General features: G+C 41.0%; 1 protein-coding gene and 1 non-coding gene across 5 annotated transcripts in view; one reads left to right on the top strand and one right to left on the bottom strand.

Annotated features, from left to right (window-relative positions):
* Thada (THADA armadillo repeat containing) overlaps positions 1-16,220 on the bottom strand; it is a 343,908-nt gene that overhangs the window by 306,072 nt on the left and 21,616 nt on the right. For 3 of the 4 annotated variants that reach the window (XM_045137566.1, XM_045137567.1, XM_045137569.1), the window contains 7 exons: positions 11,049-11,740; positions 8,445-8,596; positions 7,849-8,004; positions 7,061-7,183; positions 3,516-3,639; positions 1,644-1,820; positions 343-494 (listed from right to left, as the gene is read on the bottom strand). In XM_045137566.1, coding sequence (XP_044993501.1) covers positions 343-494; positions 1,644-1,820; positions 3,516-3,639; positions 7,061-7,183; positions 7,849-8,004; positions 8,445-8,596; positions 11,049-11,740 — 1,576 coding nt within the window. The remainder of the gene's footprint in view (positions 1-342; positions 495-1,643; positions 1,821-3,515; positions 3,640-7,060; positions 7,184-7,848; positions 8,005-8,444; positions 8,597-11,048; positions 11,741-16,220) is intronic. The other variant, XM_045137568.1, reaches the window with a different exon arrangement.
* On the top strand, positions 12,770-12,876 carry LOC123455855. The gene has a single exon (XR_006634170.1). It is a non-coding gene; the product is annotated as a U6 spliceosomal RNA (small nuclear RNA).

Below are 16,220 nucleotides of genomic sequence, written 5' to 3'. Positions count from 1 at the left end.
GAAGTGTTTAAATAGAAGATCACAAGCCGAAAGAACTGGAGAGGCCACATAACTGAAATCTGCCAATAATCGTGTAAACGATAAAACCTACCACCTCCCACATCTCCCTTCACATGAAAGAAAGGGGGAAAAAAGTGTGACTAAATGATTTGGGCTTTTACCAAAACCCCAAATTTATTGTTTCCTCCATTCTCACCACCCGGAAAGAGTAGAGATATAATAGTAACTAAAAGAATTACTCAAAAGACATAAGAACACAGAGGCACAAAGAGCTGGGACAACCCTGATGGCTTTATGTTGGGTACTATCACATTCGCATCCACACAGCACAAGTCCTAATACCTGAAACTGTACAACTGTGGCTGACAACTTCATCAGAAGATCAAATGCCAACATTTTCACTTCTTCAAAAGTGCTGGTAAAACATTCCATCAGTATTTGGAAACGACCAGCATCAATATCATGACTCAGCTGGTACACTGTGTAGGTATTACCTAAAATAAAATAATTTTTAATTTAAAAATCAATTAAAGGAAAAGGAAATCAGCCTTCGATAGTTAACTGACCAAATTTATACAAAAGTAGTTAAAAAAAAAGTCATACTTCATGTTTACCTACAATGAGATTTCACTTCATCCTTCACCTACACATCACTCTTTAAACAAAGCAGCATTTCTTCAAATAATAAAATAACAGGCACACCATTTTACAAACACGAGACACTTTTTAACCCGGGCTGGAGAGATGGCTTACTGGCTAAGGCACTTGCCTGCAAAGCCTAAGGACACATGTTTAACTCTCCAGGTCCCACATAAGCCAGACACAAGGTGGCACAAGTGAGTACAGCAGCCAGAGGCCCTAGCGTGCCAGCTCTCTCTCTTCCTCTCATACTCTCGCATTAAAAAAAAAAAAGCCGGGCATGGTGGCGCATACCTTTAATTTCAGCACTCAGGAGGCAAGAGGTAGGAGCATCATCATGAGCTCAAGGCCACCCTGAGATTACATAGTGAATCCCAGGTCAGCCTGGGCTAGAGCAAGACCCTACCTTGAAAAAACAAAAAAAACAAAAAAAAAAGCCAGATGAGTGTGGTGGTGCACACCTTTAATCCCAGTACTCAGTACTCAGAGGCAGAGGTAGAAGGACTTTCATGAGTTTGAGGCCACCCTAAGACTACACAGTGAATTCCAGATCAGCCTGGGCTATAGTGAGGGAAAAAAAAAGTTAACCCATTTTATTCCCTTCTAAAAGATATTATTAAAACATACATATATATATATATGTATGTATGTGTGTGTGTGTGTATGTGTGTGATACACACACACACACACACACACACACACACACACACACACACACACGGAAGCCAGGCATGGTAATGCATGCCTTTAAGCCCAGCACTCAGGAGGCAGAGGTAGGAGGATCTCTGTGAGTTCGAGGCCGCCCTGAGAATACACAATGAATTCCAAGTTGGCCTGGGCTAGAGTGAGACCCTACTTCAAGAGGAAGAAAGGAAAAAATATGTTTAAAAAATATCTAAACAATAAGTAAATTAACAAAAGGAAATACATTTAGGAATATATCTTCTAAACAAATGTCCGTAAAGCGTCCAGACCAAGGACTCGGCATCATAGCGTGAACTGACCCAAATCAGGAGCACGGCTCCAGCCCTGCAATCTCATCTGCCGAGCTGCGTTCCTGCGATAAACTGCACTTGGCCGCGGTGTACAATGATGGGCGCACACTGGCGGTGTTGTCTGCAGTGTTTTCTTCAGGGTTTCTGAAGCGGTACTCACACATGCAGCTAGGTACAGCTCTACGCCTTAAATGTGCAAAAGAAAGGTCCTTACTTGGGTAGTCAGTCACTGTCAGATAAAAACTACCACTAAAATTTCCTGATCTGATGGGCCTGTGTATATGCTGTAACAAGTTTCCACAAGTTCAGGGGATGAAAACCACAAAATTTGTTCTCCTACATTCTGGAAGCCAGAAGCCCAAAGCCAGTATGTCATGGAGCCATGTCCACTCAGGCTTTAAAGAGCCTCTTCCAGCCTGTGGAGGCTGCAAGGGCAGCGCAGCACAGAATGCGGACTCCGTCCCTCCCTCAACTGCGCACCGCCTCCTCTTACACGACAAACCTCGGCTTCCTTCCTGTGAGGTTACTTCTGATGTCACTTGTGGCCCACCTACAAAATGAAGATTCTCTTAGCTCAAAATCCTTAAGCTAGACATGGTGGTGCATGCCTTTAGTCTGAGCACTCAGGAGGCAGAGGTAAGAGGAGTGCCATGAGTTCAAGGCCACCCTGAGACTACAAAGTGAATGCCATGTCAGCCTGGGCTAGAGCAAAACCCTACCTCAAAAATCGATATACATAACACACACACACATGACATATCTATATGTCAAAGAAAATTGTGTATAAGCCAGAAATCCATATTAAATTGTATATATGTCATATATAGGGATATAAAGTATCAGTTCTTTTGGTTTGTTTGTTTTTGTTTTTCAAGGTAGGGTCTCACTCTAGTCAAGACTGAACTGGAATTCAGTATGGAGTCTCAGGGTGGCCTCGAACTCATATATATCCTCCTACCTCTGCCTCCTGAGTGCTAAGATTAATGGTGTGCGCCACCACGCCCAGCAAAGTATCACTTCTTGTAACAAAAAAAATTCTTGTAAGTACCTCACAGAAGGAAAAGCCAAGGTCGTCATTAACAGAATGCCTGGAAATGACATCTCTGTAATGTTTTTGAGAAACCAGACTAAGGTTCATGAAATAGCATACAAATTAAACCACATTTGAACCACACAAAGGCTCACTAAGGAATATTAAATGTACGAGAAAACATTATGATTTTAACTTCAAAGCTTGAAGAAAAGCATGAACAAATTAGGGCAGCAGGAGGAGGAATGCCAGCCATACACAAAGCACAGACCATGGGCCTCTAAGTGTGTGTTTGGCAAACAGTGATCATTGGAGAGGGGAGAAAATTTCTTTCCCTTCTGACCTTTACTGGCAAACTTAATTATGTACACTTAAGGATGGTATAGTAAGAAGGAATCTGAAGACAATAAAACTGAAACTTCACATAAGGTAAGATGCTCATAAGTAAAGTATACAATTTATAAAAAACTACATAATTTCTCCAAGTATTACTCAAAGCTTACTTTTTTTTTTTTTTTCCTCCAAGTAGGGTCTCGCTCTAGCCCAGGCTGACCTGGAATTCACTAAGTAGTCTCAGGGTGGCCTTGCACTCACCAAGATCCTCCTACCTCTGCCTCCCACGGGCTGGAATTAAAGGTGTGTACCACCACATGCAGTCAAAGGTTTTTTGGTTTGGGGTTTTTTTTTGTTTGTTTGTTTGTTTTTTGAGGTAGGGTCCCACTCTAGCCCAGGCTAACCTGGAATTCACTAAGTAGTCTCAGGCTGGCCTTAAATTCACCATGATCCTTCTACCTTTGCCTCCCAAGTGCTGAGATTAAAGGCATGCACCAGTAGACCCAGCAAAAGCTTACCTTCTAAAACAGGAAAAACATCAGCTATTGACCCCAAAATGGTTAAAGCTGAAAATCTAGTTGAATAGGAAGATCCAGGACACAATGCTTCAAAAAGAATGCTGCAAATGGATGACATGAAATTCTAGAAAAGGAAAAAAAAAAAGGCGTAATCAAGTTAACTTAAAGTCAGCTATTATCTTCAAGAGTGTGGATTTTGATACTTCTTAAATAAGAGAGTACAAACTTTTTCAACAATACTTGCTCACTTGATAGCGTGGCACCTGCTATAGCTGGGACTGCTGCCCCCGAGGGTTGAGGGGCTAGCTTGGTCCCCAGTGTGGCAGCAGTACCGATGTGGTAGGCTTCAGCGGTAGGTCTTCAAAAGGGAAGGCCGAGGGGCAGGTAACTAGGTCCCACGGTCTCCGGCTCAGGAGTGAACTAACGCTCTCTCGGGAGCAGTGTGAAACTCCTATGAGAATGCGGCACTAACACTGAAGTTCAACTTTCCTCAGACGGCTCTTCTTCCTCCACTTGCAAACACGCTCTTCCAAATACTTTGGCCAATCACAGGAACTCTCTCCTACTCATTCTCCACTTGACTCTCTGCATGCAATTCTCACCACTCCATTCCGAGTATTTTAATGTTATTCCCACCAGTGAATTCAGCTCCTCAAATTCCCCTGAACTATAAGTGAGTCCCATAGAAAACACTACTGAGATGTTTTATGCCTACTAGTTGAGAGCCTTGAACAGATCACCAAGTTTTATCTACTCAGCATTAGTTTTCTCACTCGCTAGGTGGGGATAAGAGGCTTACTCCACAGCCTTGTTATTAAAGACGAAATGAGAACATGGGTATGTAGCTTTTTATAACTTTAAAAATACCCCAATTATAATTATTGTTTTTAGGTAAGAAATCATCTCCACTAAGCTAGAAGACATCTTTGCAATTAATAACCTTTTTTTCTTCCCCAGGATCGGGGTCAGTTGATTAGCCCTACCACACACGTGCATTACACCTACTTATAGGAGGATGATAATGATGCATGGTGAAGGTCACAACTACCAAAAGTCACACATTATGAGCAGCTAGAAGAAATGATCATAACCATATTGACTCAGACTAAGTCTCTATATATGAATAATCAAAAAAGGTATACCCAGACAGATATAGTGACACATGCCTATAACTCCCAGCTTTTGGGAGGCTGGGGCAAGACCACAAGTTGGAGGCCAGTTTGGGCTATGTAGTGAAATCTTATCTCAGGGGGGAAATGTACATCCATAGGTACAAACCAAGAAACCATGCATTCATGAAAACTTAGAATATCAAAACACAGAATAGATTTTTGTGTTTCTAAAGTGCTTAATTGACATTTCATAAGTCACTGTGCCATACAAAAAGAGATGTGTATCCTCCAATCAGCCATGAAATGAGAAGAGTATGCTTCAACCAACAAAAGAAGGTATATCCTTCAACCCAGCAATGAAGAGATGTGTATCCTTCAATCCAGCAATAAATAAGAGATGTGTATCTGTGGTAGCTTGTATGGATGACCCCAAATAGTTCAGGAGTGTTACTCAAGCTTATAACTTGGTGTCACAGTTGGGTGGATCCTCGGGTGCAGCCCTAAGGTGTGGGGGCAGATCTGGAATTCCAGTCTAAAGGCATGTAGAATACCTGAGCTCTGCCTGGGGTTCTGGGAGTGTGCTGGCTTGTGGTGCTGGTGGTGGTATTTCTCTCTGCATGGACCTGTGAGAGGGAGCCATTACTGAACTGCTATGGAACATCCCCTGGATTGACAAGCTTCAACTAAACCTTACCTCCTATAAACTGTGTCTTATTTGGAAGTTCATACCAGCAACAGCAACATGAAGCTAACTATGACAGAATTGGTACCAGAGAGTGGGTTGTTGCTGTGTGATGAATCTCAGCATGTGGATTTTGGTCTTTTGGAACATTTCTTTCTTAAATTTATTTTTATTTGAGAGAAGGGGAACAAGGCAGAGGAAGAGAGAGAGAGAGAATGGGCGCACCAGGGCCTCCAGCCACTGCAAACGAACTCCAGATGCATATGCCACCTTGTGCATCTGGCTTATGTGGGTTGTGGGGAATCGAACCAAGGTCCTTTGGCTTCGCAGGCAAGCGCCTTAACCACTAAGCCATCCTTCCAGCCACTTTTGGAACATTTGTTTTGGAGGAATGGGCATGGACTTGGTACTTGCAACTGAAAATGCCTTCCAGAGCAGTAATCCAAGTTGTATGGGCTACTCTGGCGAAAGTTTGAAAATGCTAAGCTCCGTCAAAATTGTATTTGGAGGGCTGGAGAGATGGCTTAGCAGTTAAGCACTTGCCTGTGAAGCCTAAGGACCCCGGTTCGAGGCTCGGCTCCCCAGGTCCCACGTTAGCCAGATGCACAAGGGGGCGCATGCGTCTGGAGTTCGTTTGCAGAGGCTGGAAGCCCTGGCGCACCCATTCTCTCTCTCTTCCTCTATCTGTCTTTCTCTCTGTGTCTGTCGCTCTCAAATAAATAACTAAAAAATTTTTAAAAAAAATTGTATTTGGAGGCTTTACTTACGAACTTTCTAAGGGGAAGGAAGGCTACAGAAAACTTTGTTGGAACTGGGCTACTGGCATAGGGCTGGCTGAGTTCTGCTCATGCTCATTTGGTCAAGGTTAAATTTATAATGGAGTGATATGCTTGGCTAAAGATCTGGAAATAAGAAATTTAAGATTTAAAGTTGGGAAAACTCAAGCAAGTTTAAACTTGTGGGCACTAAGACTGGTTGCTGAAGCTGCTATTGTCAAATACATTAGCATCTGGAAGGAAGATGGGCCAATTACTTTACATTGAAACAATGAAAAAAGTATGCCTTAAGAAAGAGTGAAGGGTAGGAATGCAAACACTTGAGAGGGAAGTAGCCTGCCCTTCAAGGTCACAATTGATTCTGTCTCTGACTTCAGAATACGGCTATGTCCTGCACACCTGGCACTGATTTGGGAAACATGAAAAATGTGTGGAGTGGGTCACGGAGTGCACACAGTTTGGGGATGCACTGCTGAGATATGGCATGAGGCAGGGCGTGATGACCCTGATGAAGAGGCCGGTGAAGCCACTGGAGATGGACTGTGGTTTTCAGTGGAGACCTAAGATGCTTTGGGCATACCCGGCCATGAGCATGAAGCAGCTGTTCGTCATGTCAGTGTGACGGAAAAGCAGCACAGATGTAGTATTCTTCTACCCGTGGAAAGGTGGGTTTCAGAGCCAGCAATCGCCCATGAGAGCACTAAGCTCCACGGCACCCAGTGTAAGGTGGAGTAAGTGTAACGTAAGCTGCTGAGGTGAGTCCAGTTATGTCATTCTGGGCTGGCTCTCAAGTGCAGCACCTCTTCTACAACTCAAGCCACCTGGGGGGGGGGGGGCACCAAGATGATGTAACACCCAGCCTGAAGGGGAAAGCACAGAAACACCATGCACCACAAGAACTGTTTCCCGCTAAGGCATACTCGCAAGCCTTTTAGGTCTCTTAAAACCCCACATATCTAGAAATACACAACCTACCTTGTACTGCTGCAAAGAAGCAGAGGGCTGATCTTTGGCTAACTCATTCTCTGGCTCCAGTTTGGATTTACTTTTCTCCAATTTATAAAGTACCTGAGAACTTTCTTGTATCCTACAAAACAACTTTTGAGACAAAGAAAAACAAGGCACATGAGAGCCACTCATTAAACTTAAATGTTAGCTTCAAAGGGAAATTTTAAGGCAAGGAAGGAGTTTTAACTGGGCTTTAAAAATCTCAAAATCTGCAGTGTTTCTTTTTATAGAAAATTAACATTTATATCTTTAAAACCAGAAACAAGGTTTTACTGCAACCACAATTAAACCACAGCACTCACATTTCCTTCGGGTTGACATGAACCTGAAGATGAGACATTCACCTCTACAGTCCACCAATTCCCTGCCCCACAGATGGGCTGTGTGACTAATTCGAGTTCTATTACTCAAAAACAGCATTTTTGTGAGGCTCTCAAGGAAAAATTATAAAAATGAAAGAACATTCTCACTCCTCTTACAAAGGTTTTCTTAAAACCACTTTATAATGCTAGATTTTTTCCTTCAAATGAGGAGCTCAAGATTGATTTGCTACACCCAAATGAAAGAACTCCTCGTTCTGCAGTGTAATCTCACATGTGGGCATCATGAAGGCAGAGATCACAGAAAGGCCATGGCAACATGTGCGAGGTCAATTCCACAAGCAGTCCACACTCTGTCAATGTATGCGCTCTTTTAAAAAATAATTTCCAGAGCCAAGTTCATCATTTTCCAACACTTTCAGACACAAAAGCTACCTTTTTCAGAAGAGAACAAATCTGCTGCCGCACTCCTGGGGACTGGCTGTTCAGATTGTACGTGACAAAGAACTGAACCCACTGCATTTCTTCCGCGGAAACAATTTCTGTGCTCCGATTACTTTCACAAAGCAAGCCTAATGTATCTATCCGTACCTAAAAATACACCAAGCAATTATGTTAATTTTCCATGGAAATAAGCAGAGCCTAAACTACTTCAAATGTTTGACTATTTACACAGGCTACCAAGGAAAAAAGGTAAACTTCACTTTGCCTATACATACCTCAGAAGTTTCTAATTCAAAACAACTTTGTTATTTCCTATAAAATTATCTATTAAATGCATAAAGTAAGAGTGTCACTCTACACATCTGGCTTTATGTGGGTACTGGGGCATCAAATCCCAGCCTTTAGGCTTTGCAAGCAAGCATCTTAACCACTGAGCCATCTCTCTGGCCCCTAACCTTTCACTTTCTACTCATCCTCTTTTTGGACTCCTTAAGAGTCCAGGCACATCGAGGACCTCTAGACTAGACTTCTAAAGGAATCAAGGAACTTCTGCACACAGAAAAGCCCCAGTTGTATTGTTTCCTTACTTGGCAGTGCTGGTGAATTAAGCCTTGCTTTATTCTTGCACTGGATACGACAGTTTCCCAAGTATCAGTTGCAGATTGAAGATGTCCATGAGCTCTGGCTGTTCGTAGACATGCCATCAAAGCTCCCAGAGCTCCTCTGCTACTATAAGACCCTAAACATAGAAAACACTGCTCTTGTCAAAAAAGCATTATAATATCAAAGACTATTACTGTGCTATGAAATGACTGACAAGTTTTATTTCTCTAATATATTCCAAGAAATAGAAATCACATTTAAACTAAATTCTAACACAAATTAAAGTTCCTATACAACTGAACTTTTAATAATTTTTGAAAATTGTTCATGTAAATAATTTCAAATAAGCATATTAATATAAAAGAAATCATAAATTATTTACTAATATTTTTCCTTGACAGAAAATGAATAAGTGAATCAAAACAAAATTCAAGTGGAAAAAAAGTACAAACCATTATATAAAAACTGGGATAATTTTCTGCCAATAGTAAAAATCCTTCAGTAAAACAAAGAGCCTAATACCCCTGAAAATAAATTTTGAACTGCTCTTCCTATTTAGGAGTTATGGCTCTGGGGAAGATGGCACAGTGGATAAAGCAGTTGCCCTTTGAGCATGAGGAGCAGAGCTCATCCCTTCAGCACCCACAAAAATACTGGGTGCACATGGCAGCTCACCTGTAATCCCAGAACTCAGCCAGCAGAGACAGGATCCTAGGGGCAAACTGTCTGCCGAGACTGGGCACGTCAGTGTACTTGGGTACAGAGAGAAACATGGGGGAGGAAGACAGCTGCCTGTATCGGCCTCTGGCCTCCACGTGCACTGGCGTGCACACACGCGCACGCACACACACACACACAAACACACAAGAAGAACATTAAAGGTAGATCACAAAGACCTACTGGTTTCAGGGTGTTGGACCTCAGCCATTAATAAAGGAACAGTGAGGTATATTTGTATCAAAGTACTCTGACACAAAAATAAGGACCACCTTGCTTCAGAACAGATTTGTGAAACCTGAGGTTTAGATGGTCTCTCAAAAAGGCAAGAACAGGGCTGGAGAAAATACCTTAGCAGTTAAGCGCTTGCCTGTGAAGCCTAAGAACCCCGTTTCGAGGCTCGATTCCCCAGGACTCACATTAGCCAGACGCACATGGGGGTGCACGTGTCTGGAGTTCGTTTGTAGTGGCTGGAGGCCCTGGTGCACCCATTCTCTCTCCCTCTCTCTTTCTCTCTGTGTCTGTCATTCTCCAATAAATAAATAAATAATGAACCAAAAAAATTTTTTTAAAAAAAGGCAAGAACAAATGCTAATGATTACTTAAATAATAGCATTGTGTACAAAAATCAAATTTTCTTGTTATGATAACCTCTGAAATATTGAAGGTTTTTAAGTGTTTCTTAAATTATGTGGAAGGACACCACAGTTATGCTTTAAGTAGAATAGTCTTGGAGTAAACATGATGAGTCAGGATCATTGACCACATTCACTTTTACTTTTTTATTTATTTTTATTATTTTTAATCATTTTTATTTGAGAGAGAGGGAGAAAGAGGCAGAGAGAGAGAGAGAATGAGCACACCAGGGCCGTCAGCCACTGCAAACGAACTCCAGGCACATGTGCCACCTTGTGCATCTGGCTTACATGGGTCTTGGGGAACTGAACCTGGGTTCTTTGGCTTCAAAGGCAAATGCCTTATCCACTGAGCCATCTCTCCAGCCCCTCGTTATTATGTTTTAAGACAGGGTCTTTCCATGTAGTACTGGCTGGCCTGAAACTAACTATGCAGTATGCTATATAGACCAGGCTAGCCCTGGACTTGGAAATGATCCTCATGTTCTGCCTCCAGAGTACAGAGATCAGAGAGAGACATGCACCACCGCACCCAGCCACACGATCATTGCTGAACTGCGCTTTCATGTCCTGATTCCTTTAGTGCTACTGAGTTTCAATGGATGCACATCCCGCTCTAAATGACTACAGGGAGTTCATCTTTAGGTTGTACCTCCAGTTTTCTTTCTCCAAGAAACAAAAAAGTACCTGTCTTTAAAAGCACCTAAACTATTTACAAATCATCTCAATTTCTTGAATAAGCAAGTTATATAAAACATCACACCACCACACTTTTACTCTAGTTTGGCTTGAAGAAATTACTTCAACCAAAAAAAAAAAAAAAAAAAAAAAAAAACTTCATCTAGTTTTGGACAGAAATGTCCATTCAATCTGAAGTACTATCTTCCTTTACTACTTACAGAAATGGAACAAACAGTTTGGCTGAAAGGATGGCTTAGCAATTAAGGCACCTGCCTGCAAAGCCAAAGGACCCAGGTTCAATTCCTCAGCACCCACAAAAGCCAGATATATGTCAGGAGTTTGTTTGCAACAGCTGGAGGCCCTGGCATGGCCATTCTCTCCCTTCCTCTCTCTCTCACTGCCTCATTCTGTCAAATAAATAAATAAATAAATATTTTTTTAAAAAGGAAAGAAATGGGACAAACAAAAGAAAATGAGTCTATTTAAACTGGCTAGGACCCTACATCTAAGCATCATAACTAGAAGTTACTAAAAGAAAGAAATCATTTTTCTTACCAGTTTTAGCATCAATAGATGTCTGAAGAATCTTTACCATGTACCGTAAGCTTTCAGGGCTGTCATTCAACAATTTTGGCAAGTAATAATCGATTACGTAAGATTTCTGATCCAGATTTCCTTCACACAGTACACACAGGAGAGGAGAAACCCAAGTCTCATGCCACTGCTCAATCCAAGTATCGCTGATGGTTTTGGATTTCAAATGAATCTTGTGATTCTTAAACATTGTTTCCAAGAGGTCACTAGCATATGGTACCAATGACTGGTCCCCCATCACTTCTAAGATTTGAGATGGGATAGTTTTATCTACTGTCAAAATATGTTCGATCCCTATGCACTCTACCAAACACCCAAGGCATGCGTACTTTCCTTTAATATGCCATTCCAATCGTAGAACACTCTTAGTCAAGTCCAGAAAGAAAGGATCAGTGATCACATCGTCCCCTTCTATAGTGAGCCGGTGTATTTGGAGAAGATTTCTAAATATGATTTTGGTTTGGTGTCTTAGAGCATCCAGTGGATGTTCCCAGTGGGTGTACACGTATTCTAAAAGTCTCCCAGCTATTCTTGAGTTCCCACTCAGACTGTGCTTTAGGCTTAGGGAGCTTGATCCAAGGATATGCAGTGCAGAATTAGTCCAAGAAGCCAAGATTCTAGCCAGGAACATTCCCAATGTTGACTCCTTAATCCTGGAAAAAAAAAAAAAAAAAACCACAAAGCATGACCAGCATTACTATAAACTGATTAGTAAAAGAACTTCATTTTATTTTTTATTTTTATTTTTTGGTTTTACAAGGTAGAGTTTCGCTCTAGTCCAGGCTGACCTGGAAATCACTATGTAGTCTCAGGGTGGCCTCGAACTCATGGTGATCCTCCTATCTCAGCTGGGATTAAAGGCGTGCGCCACCACGCCCGGCTAAGAACTTCATTTTATAATCAACTGACATTACAAACAATTAGGAGAAAATTGAGTTAAATTCACAACACAAAATTTATAAACTAGCCAAGACAGATCTCAAATTCATATATGAATCATTCGCATAAAAAAAAAAATCCGCCGGGCGTGGTGGTGCATGCCTTTAATCCCAGCACTTGGGAGGCAGAGGTAGGAGGATTGCCATGAGTTCAAGGCCACCCTGAGACTAAAGAGTTAATTCCAGGTCAGCCTGGACCAGAGTGAGACCCTACTTTGAAAAATAAAATCCTGGGCTGGAGAGACGACTTAGGAGTTAAAGTGCTTACCTGCAAAGCCTAAGGACCCAGGTTCAATGCCCCAGGACCCACGTAACCATGATGCAAAAGGTGGTACATGTGACTGGAGTTTGTTTGCAGTAGCTGGAGGCCCTGGTATATCTTATTCTCTCTCTACTTGCCTCTTTCTTACCCTCTTTCTCTTAAATAAGAAGAAATTGAATTTTTTCAATTTTTTTTGGTTTTCCAAGGTAGGGTTTCACTCTAGCCCAGGCTGACCTGGAATTCACTATGTAATCTCAGGGTGGCCTCGAACTCATGGGATTAAAGGCAGAATTATAACAGATAGCAGAGAACTTCAAAAAATCATAGGGACACACTATCCACTAAGTATGCAAATCTAAAAGAAATGGATGGTTTCCTTGATTAATATGACCTACCTAAATTAAATCAAGATGAGATTAATCACTTAAATAGACCTACAACAAATATGGAGAGCCAAGCAGTTATCAAAAATCTCCCAACTAGTGCTCACTTTGGCAGCACGTACACTAAAAATTGGAACGATACAGAGAAGTTAACATGGCCCCCGTGCAAGGACGACACACAAATTCATGAAGCGTTCCATATTTTTTATGCTCATCAAACTGCCCAGTAAGCACGTCTGTTAATGTTCACACCCTATGCTACTCTCACTTTTGGTAGAGAAGCTTCTCTTTTCAGAGGGCAGTGAGCTTGGGACGACTCAGAAGGCATCATGGTGCTGGAAAGAAGTGACTGCAGTGCTCAGTACTGAAATATCTCTATAACACCTTCCAAGGCTCAGGGTCTATTGTGGAAGAGGTGGCGGAAAGAATGTAAGAGCCAAAGGAAGGGTTGGACTCCTTACAACGTGCTCCCTCCAGACACAAAATGGCCTGGATACCCATGGCCTCACAGTGCCTGACACTATCTACACAAGACCATCATAAGAGGAGAAGAAGATCATGACATCAAAATTAAGAGACTGATTGAGAAGGGGAGGGGATATGATGGAGAGAGAAGTTGCAAAGGGGAAAGTGGGGGGAGAGAAGGTATTACCATGGGATATTTTTTATAATCATGGAAGCTGTTAACAAAAATTTGGAAGAAAAAAAAAAGAAACAGAATGGTTTAATTACAGAAAGCAAATCTTTTAATATTTTCCTGCCATCATTCTTCAGCATATGATTATTAAATTAGTCTGTCTTTGGATTGGATTGTGTTAAAATGTTTAATTTTTAAAATTGCTGTTTGAATTGCTGACTTGAGTTTCATAATAAAAATTATTTAATTAAAAAAAAATCTCCCAACTAAAAAAAGTCCAGAGCCACATGGATTCACTGGTGAATTTAACCAGACCTTCACAGAAGAACTAACACCATTACTTCTAAAGCTTTTCCATAAAATAGAAAGAGAAGGAATCCTACCAAACTCCTATGAAGCCAGCATCACCCTGATACCAAAATCAGGCAAAGAAAACAAAAAAAAAAAAGAAAAAGAAAAAGAAAATTACAGACCAATCTCCCTCATGAACATAGATGCAAAAATTCTCAAGAAAATATTGGCAAACAGAACACTAGAATATATCAGAAAGATCATTCACCCTGACCAAGTAGGCTTTATCCCAGAGATTCAGTGATGGTTCAATGTATGCAAATCGATAAACATAATGCATTATATAAATGGACTGAAGGACAAAATTCACACGATCATCTCATTACATGCAGAAAAAGCATTTGATAAAAATCCAACATCCATTCATGATAAAAGTCTTACAGAGACTGGGAATAGAAGGAACATATCTCAACATAATAAAGGCTATTTATGACAAGCCTACAGCCAACATATTACTAAATGGGGAAAAGCTGGAAGCTTTTCCACTAAAATCAAGAACAAGACAAGGGTGTCCACTGTCCCCACTTCTATTCAATATAATACTGGAAGTCTTAGCCATAGCAATAAGGCAAGAGATGCACATGAAAGGGATACAAATTGGAAAGGAAGAGATCAAGTTATCATTATTAGCAGATGACATGATTCTATACATAAAGGACTCCAAAGACTACCAGCAAACTGTTAGAGTTGATAAACACCTACAGCCATGTAGCAGGATACAAAATAAATACACAGAAATCAGTAGCTTTCCTATATGCTAGCAACAAAACCACAGAGGATGAAATCAGAGAATCACTCCCATTCACAATTGCATAAAAAAAGTACCTTGTAATAAGCCTAACAAGGAAGTGAAGGATCTCTACAATGAAAAGTTTAAAACACTCAAGCGAGAAATTGCAGAAGACACTAGGAAATGGGAAAACATCCCTTGTTCTTGGATCACAAGAATCAATATTGTGAAAATGGTTATCTTACCAAAAGCAATCTACACATTTAATGCAATCCTCATCAAAATTCCAATGGCATTTTCACGGAAATAGAAAAAACAATTCAAAAATTCATTCGGAATCATAAAAAAACCTCAAATATCTAAAATAATACTGAGCAACAAAAATAAGGCTGGTGGTATCACCATACCTGATTTTAACCTATTCTACAGAGCCCTAGTAACAAAAACAGCATGGTACTGACACAAAAGCAGACATGTAGATCAATGGAACAGAACAGAGGACCCAGATAAGTTCAGGTAGCTATAGCCACCTGATATCCATGGCCTCACCGTGCCTGACACTACCTACACAAGACCATCACAATAGGAGAAAAAGATCATGACATCAAAAAAAAAGAGAGACTGATTGAGAGGGGGAGCAGATATAATGGAGAATGAGTTTCAAAGGGAAAAGTGGGGGGAGGGAGGGCATTACCATCATGTTTACAATCATGGAAATTATTAATAAAAAAAATTTTTTTTGAAAAAAAAAAGACAACCAAACCAAAAAGTATAAGATTTAATGTTGGAATTAATTAGTTTTAAAGATGTTTATTATATAGACCTAGAGAGAAAGTTCAATTGCTAAAGTGTCTTAGAAATATGAAGAGCTGAGTTTGATCCCCAGAATCCACAGACTGAAAAAAGTCAGACATGGACTGGAAAAATGGCTCAGCAGTTAAGACATTTGCCTACAAAGACTAAAGACCTGGGCTCTACTCCTTAGTCCCCACATAAGACCAAATGTACAAGGTGGCACATGTGTCTGGAGTTCATTTGCAATGGCTAGAGGCCCTGGTGCACCCATTCTCTCGCACACTCATAAGTAAATAAATATTTTTTTAAAGGATCTAAAGGTGAGCAGCACCTGAGGAAGTACTCCTGAGGTTGTCTTCTGGATTCCATATCCACACGCACACACCCCCACATGGCTTCCACACCCACATGCCCACACCCCCCACATGGCTTCCATATCCACACGCCCACCCCCCACATACACACAAAAGAGATGTTCATTACATGCTAACCTGTACCAGTAATTTCTATAACTTTTATCTTCTCTTTATGCTACTGTATTGCTACATGTAAGTCACTCTTAATTTAGGATTTACCCTAACCATATTTCATTAAATTATATATGCTAGCTGAGCATGGTGATGCGTGCTTTTAATTCTAGCACTAAGGAGGCAGAAGTTGGAGGATCACTGTGAGTTCAAGACCAGACGGGGACTACAGAGTGTGCTCTTTGTGCTGGAGTGCAACCCTACATCAAGAAAAAAACAAAAACAAAACACAAAACAAACAACATAACAAGTGTGTGTGTGTGTGTGTGTGTGTGTGTGTGTGTATTCATTCAGATTTCTCTTTCAAATTCTTTTAGGGAGCTGACAGCTCAGAAGTTAAAGGCACTTGCTTGCAAAGCCAGTCGGCCCAGGTTCAATTCCCCAATACTCACATAAAGCCAGATACACAAAGTGGTGTACACATCTGCAGTTTGTCTGCAGTGATAAAAGGCTCTGTTATGCCAATTTTCTTTCCTTCTCTTTTCCTCCCCCTCCCTCCTCTCTACATAT

The sequence above is a fragment of the Jaculus jaculus genome, chromosome 18, assembly GCF_020740685.1.
Source record: "Jaculus jaculus isolate mJacJac1 chromosome 18, mJacJac1.mat.Y.cur, whole genome shotgun sequence".
NCBI classification, from domain to species: Eukaryota; Metazoa; Chordata; class Mammalia; order Rodentia; family Dipodidae; genus Jaculus; species Jaculus jaculus.
The sequence above is the reverse complement of the archived record's forward strand: the minus strand, read 5'-3'. Positions and strand labels throughout refer to the sequence as shown.